General features: G+C 36.9%; 1 protein-coding gene across 1 annotated transcript in view; it reads right to left on the bottom strand.

The window, feature by feature from the left end:
* The window catches only part of LOC113130603 (potassium voltage-gated channel subfamily D member 3-like), a 69,935-nt gene that overhangs the window by 18,354 nt on the left and 35,448 nt on the right, over positions 1-16,133 (bottom strand). Inside the window, exon 3 of the mRNA XM_026307377.1 lies at positions 653-815. Coding sequence (XP_026163162.1) covers positions 653-815 — 163 coding nt within the window. The remainder of the gene's footprint in view (positions 1-652; positions 816-16,133) is intronic.

The following is a 16,133-nucleotide window of genomic DNA, read 5'->3' as shown; positions in this document are numbered from 1 at the left end:
TGTGGTAGAGGGGCCTTGTTTTTCTATACTTGAGGGGACCTAAGCCCAGGAGCCCCCCAACATTGTGGGGACTCGCCTTCCTTGTGGAGACCAATGCTGGTCCCTACCAAGCAAATGAGGTTAGGCAATTAGTGGCTATGGTTAAGGTAAGTCTCCAGGATATGAATGTGAGTGTGTGTGAGTGTTAAAAAAAATATGGGATCATGTAGGTTGTTAATAATTTGAAATGCAGACTTACAATTCCTTAATTGGGGTCAATTATTTTCACTGTCACCCTTTTTTAAAGTTTGTAAAATGTGTCCTCTGTACTTTCCATAAAAAAGAAACTCATATATCATCAATATCTTTTAGCCCACTGCCATTATTTTAATGATCTGAATATAAAAAAGACCTTCAAAAGGTTTTTCAGGCATAACCATTTGTATCCACCCACCTAACGTTTTTAATCAGCACTTCAACCTCCCATTCGTTCTCATTAACCTAATAATATCTAATAATACTGTGCCACTTTGGCCTTTCGAAAATCATGAGTATACACTCCTAATGGTCAGATAATATGTATGTATGTGCACACACTCTAACACAAACACAAACTTAACCCTTGACTCTCCCCATAAGAGCAGAAGAAAAGGCTGAAGACACTGCGTTTTACCTTCTGGGTACGGCGTTTGTCTGCTCTCTGGTTCTGGTGGTAGATGCGGCTGAAGTTTGAGACGATGACTGGTACAGGTAGTGCGATCACCAGCACACCGCTCAGGGAGCAGATGGAGCCAAAGATCTTCCCAGCAATCGTCTTTGGCACCATGTCTCCGTACCTAGAGAGGAGACATAGGAACACCAATTAGACAATCTATTGACATTACATGGTGTTTGTATAGTTTAGGATGGTTTAGGCGCAGGGTACACTCGGTATATTTTCATTCTATGTATGAAAACATACACAAGTGAAAATGCAAGAAATAAAATTGCAAAAAGTCTAGACTTTGGATGAGATGGCTGCTAAACTACTGCTACTCATCAGAAAATGAAGATTTAAAAAAAGCAGCAATAACAGTGGGGCCTATAATAAAATATAGAATCTGTTGAAATGTCATCACACATTAATATAATTAGTTGGTTTTATTTTTTATTATATGTGTGGCAAACTTGTTTGAGGTTCATATTTTGACAATAAGACATTGAAAACAGACTGCGATATATTCTTTTGTAAAAATCTGATTTATGGATTAAATGAAAGCATAATTGGCCGACTAATAGTTGTTTGCTGCAGCCCTACATCACATGGCTCAGAAGGGACAAATCACACCCTCTTGTAAGAACTAGAGAAGTTTTTAAAGGTAGTTAAAAGAAAAATGTATTGGTTTTATTTTTCCAACTTCCAAAATCTGCTTAAAATACCATTATACAGATTTATAGGCAACAAAATTACTTGAAAATTACTGGTTTTTTAGCAGCTAAAAGCTCCACTATGCTTTTCAGCTAACTTTGTGTCTGTCATTTGGTGTCAGGCAAATAGCAGGTAGGGATGTTTTGAGCTGTCTGCTATGTCTGGGGAATTGCTAATGGGAGTATATAAAGTGAATCAAACCAATCCGATCCACTGTTACTATAAAAATATTGATTAAAGCAGCTTTAACTATTTTCTGTCTTACTTGGTAGATAATGGCATAATGGTAAATAAGAAACTGATTTCTGACATTTAACTCATTTGGAATTCTGATATTTCGATCATGCAGCTGAATGTCCTCTAACAGCTGCACAGAGGTGAAGAGATAGAACAACTACTATCTGTTTAGCTCGGACAAGGTATAGCAAACAGTGGGATCTGGGGCCAGGAAGAAACCAAGGTTTGACTTGCTGGCAAATGCTGTGGGCCATGATGTGGTGTAGTGGAACAAACCAATTTAAAAACACAGACTGGTGAGGTAAGCTTGTAAGTGGGAGGGAAAACACACTGAAATAGTCTGCTGGAGAGGTTGCAGACATCAAGCTTAAGAAGTGTGATGTGAACTAATGGGAAACAATATTTTCTGGGGCATGATAGTTTTGAGAAAATAACACAGTAGGCCAATCAGGAAAGGTGGAAGACAACACACAACAAACCGGAGAGAAGTTCATCACAGAGAAGTGCATATTTTGCATATGGCCAAAGTCCTCGACCAGCCAATTTCCTCAAAAGCCACTTCAAAAAAACTGATAGAGCATGGTGTGTTTGATGTTGATCCCCGAAGTTTCACTAAAAACACTCACTTGTTAAAAAAAAAAAAAAAAATCTTTTTCCTTTCTCTCAGCCTGTTTGCCCTCTTTGGCCCCTCTGAGTTTCCTCTCCACTGCATTCTCGACACAATAAGACTCTTGACAGGTAAGCCCCATGCACTGTTGACCACTGTGCCTCTTGAGGGCCGGTCTTTGCCCAGACGTGGGTGGGTGCTGGCTTTCCACTTTTCTGACTATTGTTTTTTTTTGTTTTTTTTTTCTTCGTGGCCAAAAGCTTCCAGTCTCAATGCTGAAAAGCACTATAATCACTAGACTTACCTACCTCCTGCTTTCTACCCACAAACTAAGAAGCTAGGGAATTATCACAAACCCAGCCTTCTGCTCTGCCACACAACATGTGAGAGCAAATGTGATGCTGTTCAAAAGCTCTTTTTAGGCGAAAAAAAATTGGAGAAAAAGTTATTTTTAAAATAGAGATGAGCAGCACAGATGACGCTGACCAACACACTTTCTTCTTCTTCTTTTTGATTACAAAAGATTAACAAACATCAACCAGATTACACGGAAATAACCAAATTCAAGCAAAATTCCCCTTAAATGCAAAGTCATTCTGATAAAACATAATTATACAACACTTTTTTTGACTGTTTGCTAAACAATAAATGTGCAGTCACAGCTTAGCAACCCAGAGCCATGCAGCATACCATTAATTTGGGGCATGTTTGAGGAAAGGCATACAAGTCATAACCCTCATAGCCTTGTACAGTTGTATGCATGCTGCTCTGTGAGCTAATGATCCAAAAAAGGGTTACATTTTCTTTATCATCTGAAACACTTAGGCTAAATGTCTAAGTCTAAATGTCTAAATGCTCTGTCTGCCAATGTAGTTATTATTTCCATGCCTTGAAAAACAGAGCTTAACAAACACAGCCAGGGTAACTAAAGGGGGTGCTTAGTAAACTGGCAGTTATAATGGATTAGTATTATTAATCATGTTTATGGTTACAGAAAAATGCAGTATACTCTTGTTTCTGGTCATATAACAAACGTCAATCCCAAACTCTTCTCTAAAAACAAAAAATGCCAAACTCTAAAACTTCTCTAATGTTTGAGAACTCATGGCATGCAGGATGATGTGTACTGTACGCACAGAAGGCAGGGAGACAGAAATATGAAGGATTATTAACAGGCAGTGGAGATTTGACCACGGGGCTTATTGTTGCTGAGCCCTGCTCTTGGCACTTAGACAATCAGACAAATGATTTCACACTTTGCTTCCCGGTCTGCCTGTCAGCTGATGAGCGATGACAATCTCCTGTGACTGCTTAGTTGGAATAATGTTTGATGCTTCATACCCACTATGATGTATCAAACAATATTACAATTGCAATATGATGGAATATTCAAAGCCTTGCTTTTTTCAGTTTGTTGTTTGTTGCAGTCTTTGTGTTTGAGTTCACAACAGGGTGTTTTCAAAAGAAGGAGTGATAAGTGGCTAAATTTAGCCAAGGTAGACCACTTGCTACACCAACATGTATTTGACTTTAGGATATAATACACATTAATACTGGAACAGCAGCTGGAGTGTGAGATGTCAAAAATTACAAATCTCATCTTATTTAAGCAATTATGATTGATTAGGGAGTCAGTGACACTCTGAATAAGAACTCTCTCTCTCTATCTCTATATATATATATATATATCTATATGTATATAGATATATAGAGAGAGAGATATTTCTCTGAAGTAATGAAAAACATTGCACATACAATTTGCATGGATGACAGGACTTCAGCTTCACACCTTTTAAAATGAATACATTGATGTGCATATGCAGGTCAGTATACTATATATATATATGAGGTAAACAATCAGTCATTCAGGGTAAGGTTTAAAGAGTATTAATTACAAAACACAGCAGTGTGGTTGTTTCTCCAGTAAATGGTCTTCTACATGCATTCATTACTTTGCTTTTCCCATCTGCCACAGTTTAAAACAGGCACAAGTGGAACAATCAGTTGTGAAGGAAGTTATTCAGTGCTTTTTGCTTTCAAATCTCTTGCTGGTTTTAATTTCCATTAAAAGAAACTCTGCTGTTGCTTCCAAAAAACGTGGAAGGAAAAGTGTGCTTCTGCTAGATCTGTGATGGGCATCGAATAAAATAGAACTGGATTGGATGCAGTGCATCAAAAAGGCACCATGAAACCGAAGCAATCAGTCTGCCTGAATTATTTTAGACGAGGCAGAACTGAAAGCAGCAGAATCAGACCAAGTCAAACTTACAACTGTGAGGGGAGTTATGTTGAACAGATCCCAACAGATCATCGACAGAATAAAACTTTTTTTTTTTAATTTATGGGCCATCTACTTTTATTTTGACAAATCCAACAACTTACATTGCCATTTTTATTTTGTAAAGACTGATCACCTGATTCAGAGTACCTGAAAAAGTATAAATCCTAAAAAACAAGTAATGGCTTAAGCATCAGTTGATTCTGACGATGCCATTGGTTGCAGTATAAGGAATGACCTTAAAGACGCCAAAGATTTGAAGGACAAAATCTTAATGTTCACTTTGCACCAACTCTGAGTTCATTACTCTTCAACAAGAACTTCATTACACTTAATAAGTAGCTAAATGCTTCTGGTGTTGAGCAGGTCCAATTCATTTGAAGCTTACAAACAACATGATGGATGTGTTGCTTTAAGTCACCAAGGACTGCAGGGGTGGGGGAGAATGAATGAAGAGAGCCAGCTTGGTTCTTGGAACACCAGTATGACTCAAGACATTTGGACTAGAATATATGTGCTAGGTAAAGTTTAACTGGTTTAGTTGGTTATTTATTTCAAGTACTATGTAATACTGACAAAGTTGTCTGATTTGACCTATTTTTAACATGGCAGATGAACAGTTTTGCTATTTGCTTAATACTGTGATTTCCTGCCATTTGTTAAATAATATATGATGCTTTCATGTCTTAAAGGATTAACTATAACATATTTGTATAATTCTTCTCAATATTTGCTAAGTTACTGAATGCTGATTGCTTTTTGTCAGAGACACATTTGCAATGTGACGATGCACAGTAATAGGGGATCTCTTTGCACAATGTTTACATAATCTGCCTTGAATCTAAATGGCTTTAACAATATGCTGCTAGAGTCAGTGTTGGATAATCCCATTCTAAAAATTCCCTAATATCTTAAACATTTAATCACAAAAATTTTCATAAAATCAAAGTATATTTAATGCTAATTTTAGTCAGCATTTTTATACCACATCAACTGTTTTAGGGTACTGCTTCAGCCAGAAAAGGGAAATACAGGGTGGCTTTTACTGTGAAATAACTGTTTAAATAGTGGATCTGACGTGGATCAGTGTATATATCTATAGCTATATAGATATAGCTATAGATATAGATAAATATAACACTGACTCTAGCAGCATATACATACATACATATAACTATATAGAAAAAAACTACACAATATATAGTATGTCAAGGTAAACAGAAGCTTTTCTGTACCAATGTTTCCTGATATTCTGCTTCAGCGTTTAACAATTAAATCCTCTCAATGTGCAAGAGCACATGCTGAATGTTTAAAGTTGTATTCAAACCAAAATGTTTGAATGCAAAATTATACACCACTTAATGCACTTCCCTTTCCCAACAAGTCAAGCAGTGTTTACAGGTCATAAACCTCCCTGCAGCACCACCGCTGGTGTTGTTTGTCACACTCCATGACACATTTATGACCCTCTGTTTTCTGTGTTGCAGAGACAACCAGACAAAACAACATGAATGTGAGAAATAGCTGACCTGAACATCAAGGGTGGACTGCAAGGATACACAACCTGGAGTATTGATATTCACACACAGTTTCACCTTTCTTTTGTCTAAAAGGAAAAGGTGTGATAACAATACAAACGAGAGGGGGAAATGAAAGCGGGGGTGAGATGGGATTAAACTGGAGGAAAAGAAACAGCCTGATATCTGTTATTACACACACAGACATGTGAAGGGATATTAGTTCATCTGGCCTGCTGCCACTGGAAAGAAAGCCCCATCCATACAGGATGTGTGCAAGCACCTGCTTGAATTAGAAATGAGTCTATATCAGCAAGCAGATGTAAAATTAAGGACAAAGTAAGTTGCTTCAGACAGCTCAAAAAAATTCATCTGAACAACAGCGAGTTTATTTAAAAGCAGTAATAAAGTAGGTTCATTTGGGACCAAAAGATGATGTATGCAGGACTAACAGTGGCACAATAGCAGAAAATAAAAAACGTGAATTAGCCATTTTTCATGACATTTATTTACTAAAGAAAAATTTCCCAAATCATGCATTGCAACTCCCTGCTTAATGTTCATACAGCTGCAGAGTACACATGCATACAGCCCAGTAGAGTCCTTGCTCTCCTACAGCTACCTTTTCTTTGCTGGTAAACAAACTGACCTTTTTTATAACAAAACCTGCTTTGCAGTTAGTTCAGGTGTTTGAGCTCAACATTGCTCATTGTGTTGGCTAATGTCAAACCATGACTGTTAATTGCTGTGAAAATTAGAAAACTAGATCAGCAGAGTAGTTTGATTCTGTTCAGGAACAGTCACTCCCATATTGTTTCCAAAAATATGGGACCCTTTGCTTAAACAAGATATGTAACCGTCTATTCAGTTTATTTTCTTTTCAGTCTTGACATGTCATGTTTTAATAATAGTCTTAAAAGACAGGTACAGATACCTCTGGCAGGATGAAACCCCTTGTATTGTCTAATATGGCAAAACAATTCTGAAATAATTACAAAGCATCCAAAACCCCAAGAATGTAGAGTATGTGGTATATACATGGTTTTATCTTGTCCATGTCCATTAGTTTCTCTCCTTTACAGTTACTATTTGTGATTTATTGCTTTGCTGAGACACTTCCTGTATCATACAATTTCATTCATTATTCCTGTCACTGTACAGCGCTGTAATGACAGTGTTGACAGCCGTAATCTAATTAATTTTCATCTTTGCCCACCCTCTAATATGACTATGGATGGTACGATTTCATCTGCTGATGACCAACAGCAGGAATCTTAGTTGTTTAGTATTAAGTTCTTTTTTTTTTTTTTTTTTTTTATTCCTGGGTGACATTTCTGTGAATGGAAGCTACTCAACAAATGGAGCACAGCCATTGTAAGTGCATGAGCAGCTTCAGAACTCCAACATGGAAGGAAACAAGAGCCATTATGTGGCTCATATAGACAGCTGTATTGACTAATAGAAAACATATCTGAAAATACTTCCCTTAGCTGAAATTCTAAGGCAAATATATCAAATATAATGTACGTGCACCTGTTTGTGAACAGATTTATTCCTTCAGCAAAATGATAAATTTGAGCATTACTGTCTAAGGGTGTGCTGAATGTTTGTATTGTACAAGCAGGTCTCATGGACAAAAGTAAGAAGAATATAAAAGAATAAAAAATACAAAACTTTGTCCTACAACTTTAAACTAGCATAATGTAGCATGTAACTGTATTTCCAATTTGCCATCCACTGACACAGATTATCACTCTGAATCATTGCTTTCCGTTGTTATGCCGTCAGACAGGTTTCACTGACAATTTCAGCTACACAATCATCATAACCAATGAAGCATGGTGTCCTGGGGATATGACAGAAAATTCATTCATTTGTCTTTTGTGCTTCTCTCTGCTAGAGACTTGTATTGTTTGCAAGTCAGAGAAGTGCTGGAGCAGCAGAACATTCAGGAACAATTGTGTATCACTGCTGAGCAAGGCAAGAGGATTGCTATTGATTTTTTTATTGTGATAAAAAGACTACAACAAAACAACATTAAGCCTGCTAAACCTGGCATTTCAGTGGATGCAGACAATAACAGATTATTGCCGTCCTTAATTATAAAGACAGCTATAAAATACAACAACATTCAGTATGCTTTCACATGAAGAACAGAGGATTTATAGAACTGTACTAGAATTGCAGACAGACTTATCAGGCCTGAATAATTAACATTTCTGCATGTTTGGAATGTTTCGAGATGATGAAATACTGGGTAAAAACTGACCAAATGTTGGCAAAGACTGTGAGAAACTGATGTATTTGGATGCAGATATTTGAAATCCTTTCAGTAAAAAAAAAAAAAAAAAAACATCATCACCTGGCTTGAAGAATTAGAGCCACTGTTAGTAGTCTCCATTGTACAACGTCACTCTACTCAAAGAAACACAGCAGCATCCACCTCAAACACAAAGAATATTGGATCAGTGATTGCAGTGTTAAGACATACTGTATTAAGCATGTACTGAAACCCTGAGTGTTATGAGCGTTAAGCTTATCATTTGACTTGAAACTATTATTTTTTTCATGAATAAATCATGAACTAAGAACATTTAATAAAATAAATAAATCAGGTTCTCAGTGGTCATTCCTGTATATAGTGCTTACACTATAAAACAGGCGACCTCTGCACCTTTAAATGCCCCTAAAATGAGGAAGCCTTCCCAGTGCTACATTCTAATGGACCCTGCCTTTTAATTGATGTTCCCTGTGAACTTTCCAATAGAAGAGCATGTGAGATGGGGTGAGTCTATAAAGTTGGCCAAGGGGAGTCATAACTGCAGCCAGTGATTTAAACCACAACTAATTAGTTTCACATCTCTGCTTCAGTTGTGCTTCTCTTCCTCCTGGCCCTAATCTCAATCACCAAGGGTATATAATGTGGAAGGAACTGCAGTTCTTGATCAGTGGTACCCAAATTTCCTTCACCATGATGTGATAAAACGCAGCACAATTAGCAGTAGATGTGGGGGAACTTTCCTCCGCTGTCGTATCAGGGGCATGGGAAATGAAAATGTGGCAATTAATAAGCAGGAAGTGCTGTCCTGTCATTTTCTCCCTAATGGGCCAATCTGGTAATTCTGTGATTGAGCTCCAACACCAGAGCAATAACAAACTCTGACTGTGCAGGGATCATATTGAATTGACTTAATATCACAGGACAGCTGGATATAACATGCCAACCCACTGTCCTACAAATTACTCTAATAAGCATTTTGTGTTTAGTAATTGCTTTTTGAGGGAAACTTAATGTCAAACAGAAACATTTGCACAGAAAAGTCATAACAAAGTGACCATGTTCAACAATAATTTTCAGCGCTGCTGCAGTAAATGGGCTCAAACTCTGTTTGTGGTTTGTATCTGTCTAAAGTGGAGCAGAAGCGTACAGTAACATTCTGTAAAAACATGACTAGAGGAATGCTGATTTGTTATACTGCAGTGCCTTTAATCTGAAGCATGGATACTGGATACTTGATATAACACTAAGCCTTAAGTCTGTAACTTTCTTTAAAAAAAAAAAAAATGTTGCTACACTTTTCTTACACTGCTGTTCCAAAACAGAAACATTTGCACTGCTGCTCTCACAGTCACACACCATACAGTAAAAAACAAAAGGCAATAATCACTTGTTTGTTACATTTCTTTGGCTTGTCTAACACCTATCTTGTATGTGAGCATCAACAAGACTAACGCCTTCATCATATTCCAGGGCGTATGCAGACACACGGACATCTTTCTGTGCTACAGGCAGGGGTGCACATACCACAGACCATATGAGGATGACCTCCAAACAAGAAGAGCTCCTTGTTGTATCTGACTGACCAACTTAAAAAAGTCAAAAGCAAATAATAAAAAAGAAAGACAAAGAGAAAAATATATGTGGGACCATTTATCAGAATCGGACATACTTTCTTAATCCCTTGCTTGAAATTATTTTGTTACAGTGCTCGATTCCATATATATAAAATATTCCTTTCATTTCCAAAATATATGTCACACAAATCCCTGGGAACAGACCAACTAACCAGCATTTTCATGCCTAAAGCGACGCTGTTAGTGTAGCTACAAGATGCCTGAGTCTTTATACATGGTGATTGTTTTAGCAACAATATGTCTCTGTCAGACAGTAGATACCTATATCCACCACAGATCAGTCAACAACACATGATCACTACTGAGAAAGAAGTGTGCCGAGTGGTTTACTGGATTATAGCCAACTGTTAGACAAGACTGACAACAGCTTCTTGGTTAGATTTCAATTTCAAAATACTTGAAACCAAACCAAAACAGAGAATTACAAAAAGAAAGCTATAGTATTTGTCATTCATTAAGCCTGAAAAATCTACAACATTTAGATAATAGGCTGTAAAGATACAAGATAATCAGTGTGAGATGAGAGCAAAGTTGCCGACTAAAGGAAACGTGTTATAAAATGACTTCACAGAAGATGAGCCATTTAATTGAGTGAGCAGGAAGAACAGTAGTTCTATATGATAAAGGCTTATTTAATTACTTTAAATTGCCTGGAGGTGTGAATGTGACTTTGTCTCTATATGTCGGCCCTTTGATAGACTGGTGATCTGTCCAGTGTGTACCGCTCCTATCGCCCAACATCAGTTGTGACTACAGCTACAGACCTTCACAAGACCCTTGATAGGAATAAGCAGTATGGATAATGGATGAATGGATGACGAAGTCTTGCTGAAGAGGTGTAAATTAATGTTACTGTCATTGATTACTGAGAGCAAAACGAGGCAGCAATTGCATCCTGTTCTTCTTCCAGGATGCAAATTTTCACAAGTTTATTTCACACCTCATTTAACCTCTTGTTGCCAAAAGACCTACTGTTTTCTTTTCGATTTCTACTCTCCAGTCAAATACTTGTAACAGTCATGTGCCACGTGTCTACATAGTGTCTACCAAGTGTTTCAGTCCTCATGTCCAAGCTCCAATCAGATGTCTCTCCATCTGGCTCCATTAGAGAGCATGAGATGAGAACAGAAATGAAAATGCTTTTATTGGGATCTTTTTAAAAAGCCTCCTAAGTAGGTTACAGGAGAAAGTAGGCTGCCTGAAAGACTCAGGAGACCAAAGGAGCTAGTGTTGTATTACTTGAGAGAAGTGGCATCCGACTTCAGGACTCCACAAGAGATGGAAGATAGAAAAGGAGAGAAGTGGTATTTGTGATGCAGCAGAGTGCAACTGGCCTCAAATGAATCCGGGAGCACAGAGATCATTCAGAGTGGGGTGAAGGCACTTGCACATTGCAGACATATGGACAAATGTTTAATGTGGTTATGTAGCACACATACAGGTACAGATTTCTGATACAATAACTCATCCAAACACCTGCTTTTACTCTGGTACAGGTAGTAAGAGATGTATTGATGATAAAAAGGCAGTTGATAAAAAAGGTAAATAATTTCAAATGAAGGGAAACCAGGACACATTATAAACTTTCACTAGGCTAAAATACTGTTGACAGAAATTCAGCCATCAGAGTATAACGTGTCACAGAGCGGTTGTTGTTATTGGTCACTGCTGTACTTACACTCATTAAATCATCACCATTAACATTGCCGGTATAAAAGTAGTAACACTCTAACTTCAACTACAAGGTTTAATATGGATTTCATTTTCACTGATGCACTAACCCAAGACTGAAACTACAGATGTATTGCCAGAAGCATCACAGCAGGAGAGGTTAACTGTGTGATCACGAATTCATTACTTCTCTATCTTCACTGTCTACTTCTATAATATAAATGTGGGATCAGATCAGATCACAAATAATCTTTTTTCAGCCCTATACAGTGACCGAACAAAAATAAAATTTAATATTTTTTTGTAAATGTTAACTTGAACAAATATAAATTCAGATCAGCCTAGACCTACCAAAAGCCAGCAAAACAAAATTTAGCAGAACAGAGAAGAGGTCTCTTAATAAGATATCTTAATCAAAGTCTGGGGAAAGAGATGGAATCTAATTAAATGATAAGAGTGCAAGTTGTTTTTTTTTTTTATTTTGTTTTTTTTTTTTTAATGCAGGACAGAACTAATGAGCAAATGCGAGCTACATGCTTGAGCAGCCCAAATAATGGTGGCTTTAAAATGAATTCCTGCTTCATGAAAATTCTTATGCATATTTTGTTCCAGGGGAATTTAATAAAAATAAAAGGCAAGAAATGTAGAAGATGTTTTCCAAAAACAGCTGGCCTTTGGGTCTACTAATGTAGTGGGAAAAGGGAGGAAAAGTATATTTTATTTTATCTGGAATGAATGCAAAATATGCATGTTTCTTCCAGAGGGGTCAAAAATACATTAAAAAAATAAAACAATTGCTGAAAATTTCATCATAAAGTCAACCCCGAGCATACTTCCCAAGATATGTAGTATTTCAATGGTTTTTCATTTAATATTTGAAAACAGAGTCATTTCAAACACCACAGAAAAGGACTATTAAATAATTTTTGCGAGGATGAGTCATAAACGCTATGATGAATGTAATGTCAAAAATATATAAGTGCTTCAAAGATACTCAGATGCCAGTATCTTTAATGCGTAATGAGGATGAGATATATGGGCCGGTCGTGTGCTGCAATTACCAACCATATGAACACAATACTGTCTGAGTAAAGAACAAATTATATTTCTCATCACTCTGTCTTAATAAAAAAAAAAAAAAAAGACGCAGGGCCAACCCATGGCTATACATACAGCTCAATCACAACAACAATCCCTTTCTCTCTTCTGATCTTCCTAATTAAAAAATTTGAGCTACAGGAACCTTGTTTTCCCTTGTTGGTTCAGTAAACTGTGCCGGTGGGCTGTTTAAGGGCCTACTTGCCTTCAACATGAGGGAAAAAGTGGCAGGAGATTCAATATCAGAAAAACACAATAAATATAATATCTTTCTGAAAATCAATCTACTTTAATCACTATGCTCTATAATGGCATATTTTTGTCTTTTCTTAAAAGTTCAATGCGTAATATTTAGAGCGATATATCAGAAATGGAATATAGTATTCATAACTATCTCAATCTTAAGGCCTTTTACACAGCAGAGGTGAATTTTCCGACATCTGACCATTCACAATGCATGTTGGAACGTCAAATGTGCACAGGGTGCGCCTGTGAGCTAAATCTGTTAATTTAGGCACTGTTCTGGGTCGATAGGCGCGCTGAAATTGTTCTTCTACATCTTCAAATATGGTGTCGGCAGTACCAAAAACTCCTCAAATTGTCCAAGGGACACCCCAAAGTAGGTCTAAAAGCTTCAAGTCCTGCACCAAGCGGTTAAACTCTCCAAGGTCTCCAAAATCTTCTTTTTCATTGTTTTATTTAACAAAATTTGTGGCCCTGTGATGGACTGGTGACTATATGTGCATAGGGAGCAAGTCAAGGCAGCCATGTTGGTCTGCCATGTTTCTACAGTAGCCTACAATGAACAAATGGCTCTAGAAAGGAAATTGCATGCTATTTTAAAGATGATAGGTGGGGTGTAAGGGGTGCTATGAAGGTTTCATTCTTCAATCTCATTGCAATCTTTCACATTCTACATATGCCACCTTTATAAGTGTATTATTTTCTGTTAGGTGCATATCACAATAAAATATTTAAAAACAAAAAGCTGTTATAATCAATGTTTCTAGTGTATCAAAAGACAATGTGAAAACAACAGTGTAAAAAGGGTCAGACAGTAATGAACCTACAGAGAATTATATGCTAAATCTGTAGCACCCCTTGGTTTCAACCCGCTGTTAAACTGTCCAACCCACAAATTTACTGTTTTGTTTCACTTGCACTGATCTCACAGCATTGTTGTTGGCAGCATCAGGCACTCTAAAAACCAACTGTACAATACCTGCTCATGACCAAATGGCAGACAGACCCAGTTACTATCTAGCTGGACTAAATTTGGCCAAAAGAATATAGCCTATATGCACCCCATGACAAAATTTCATGGTAACCTGATCTGAATTGCTTGCAAATGATAAGCTGCTATCAAATCACTTCAACTGCTACCACAAGGCGTCTGACTTGTGGTCACATTTATCCAGCTTGTCGTCAAAGGTCAGCGCTCAGTTTCAAAAGTGAAATGGGATGTTAACAAGCAGCCGTGCACAGAAACAAGATGTAACATGCACCTAAGGAAGAATGGAACAGGAGACACTTGCTCATAGTATTTTTGAGAAGCACCAGACCAGTCACTGTGAAGTGTGATAAAATGCCACATAACCACCACTGTACTCACAGTAATGCAGAACCAAAAAACTAAAGCAGCAGCTGAAATATTGGGCTATCAGCAGGATGATCGTAAAATCAGACCATCAACACGGAGTAGTGAATAAACATTTTTAACTGCAGTGGAAAAAGCATCAATGAACACTTACTGCTTGGCCATCACATCTTTAAGGACAAGGTTACACAGCAACACTGTCATTTCTCCAATTAAAACAGAAATATTGTTGTGTATGTAGCTAAAGGGTTTTTATAACTTAAGCATGACTTGCTCATTGTATCTTTGAGATGCACCAGCCACATTGTAAACACTGTCACTTCATTAGTTCAACTCTTACAGCAACAATGGTTTTCTTTAGAATATTAATTATGTTCTATTTGTTATTCTTACATTATTGTAATGGATGTTTTAGTATTTTCCCTCATACAATAGTCCTTTTTCAATTAAGTCTTACAGTTGAAACACAACCTCATCAGTAATGAAGACATTTGTCTAGTAACTCCCTGTGGATCCTTCAACACAGTGAAAACAAAAGCCTTAGAGTGAATATAAGATGTAAATGCACAGGACAACTGACAATTCACGTTTGCATACATGTTTTTCATACTAACATATATTGTGATATTGATTTCATCCAGCTGTATTTGTCTCTGATATCTTGTTCGAATAAGGGTAATAAAAGTACAGTAGAAATTGGTATTAGTGGTTCAGTAGAGAGGATACATCTAGTTTTTGTTTTTGAGTGGTAGAATAACAAATTGCCAGTGTAAACTGTATAGATCTGAATGTACTGTACACACATGCACATCATTAACACTGTAATCAGTGCATATAGTGTGCATTATCTCTGACACATAAAATCTGATTGGATACCAGCATGGACAGGTAGTCATAAAAATCAGTATTTAAGGAATAAATCAAAATAGTCTCAAGTTTTAACCTTTGAAATTCAAGACCTGTCATCCCATTAATTATGAGAAATCTAAAGGAGTGAATTTTGACAATTTGAGCGTAATATTTCACCAGGAGATCACTTGTTTGTTGAAAGTCTTATAAATCTGGATTACCTAGTGCATGTACTTAAATAGCACAGATGAAGCAACTGCACTGAACCTGTCAATTGTGACAGCAGCACACATCAGCCAACAGTAGTTATATGTGAGGCAGACCAACTGCATTCCAAAAATGGATTTTGTTATGATGTCAGTTTTAGGCATATATTTAGGTAATTCCAAGACTATTACCATCTGTTTGTACTTTTCTTGCCATGTACTAGGCCTGTAAACAAACAATACTTACTCTGCTGTTTCTCCAGGCAAACATCTGCTCATCTGTGATAGGTTTTAAATATTAGGCAGCAAAGCTTCTCACAGCTACCTGGCAGTCATAGAATAAATTATACTTGACATTTTCCATGGGGGTGATAATACAGGGATTCTGTACCACTGGAAAACACTGATTTTTTTTCTTGTATTTTTTTTTAACATACCAGTTGAGTCCTTTTTTTTTTTTTTTTTTGCTCAGCCTGTTTCTTATGACTCTGTTGTGAATGAATGAACAGAATATATATCCATATCCATATAAAATATATGCATGTAAATATAAATCCGGTGTTGTGGGATTGCTAGCCATGCCTCTACAATTTTCTATGTATCTCTTGACTTTGGGTCTCACTTAGTATTTCATTTCAATGTTTTCATCTCCGAATCACTCTCTCCCTATGAATCCAGCTGCTTGCAGATGTGTGTGGCATATGTAATATGAAAATTTGAGCTTTTGAGTACATAATAGCCTTTAGCACAAATGTGTTTTTCTTGTTTCAT

Source organism: Mastacembelus armatus, chromosome 5 (genome assembly GCF_900324485.2).
Source record: "Mastacembelus armatus chromosome 5, fMasArm1.2, whole genome shotgun sequence".
Classification (NCBI taxonomy): Eukaryota; Metazoa; Chordata; class Actinopteri; order Synbranchiformes; family Mastacembelidae; genus Mastacembelus; species Mastacembelus armatus.
Note: the sequence above shows the minus strand (reverse complement) of the source record. Positions and strands in the feature narration are given on the sequence as shown.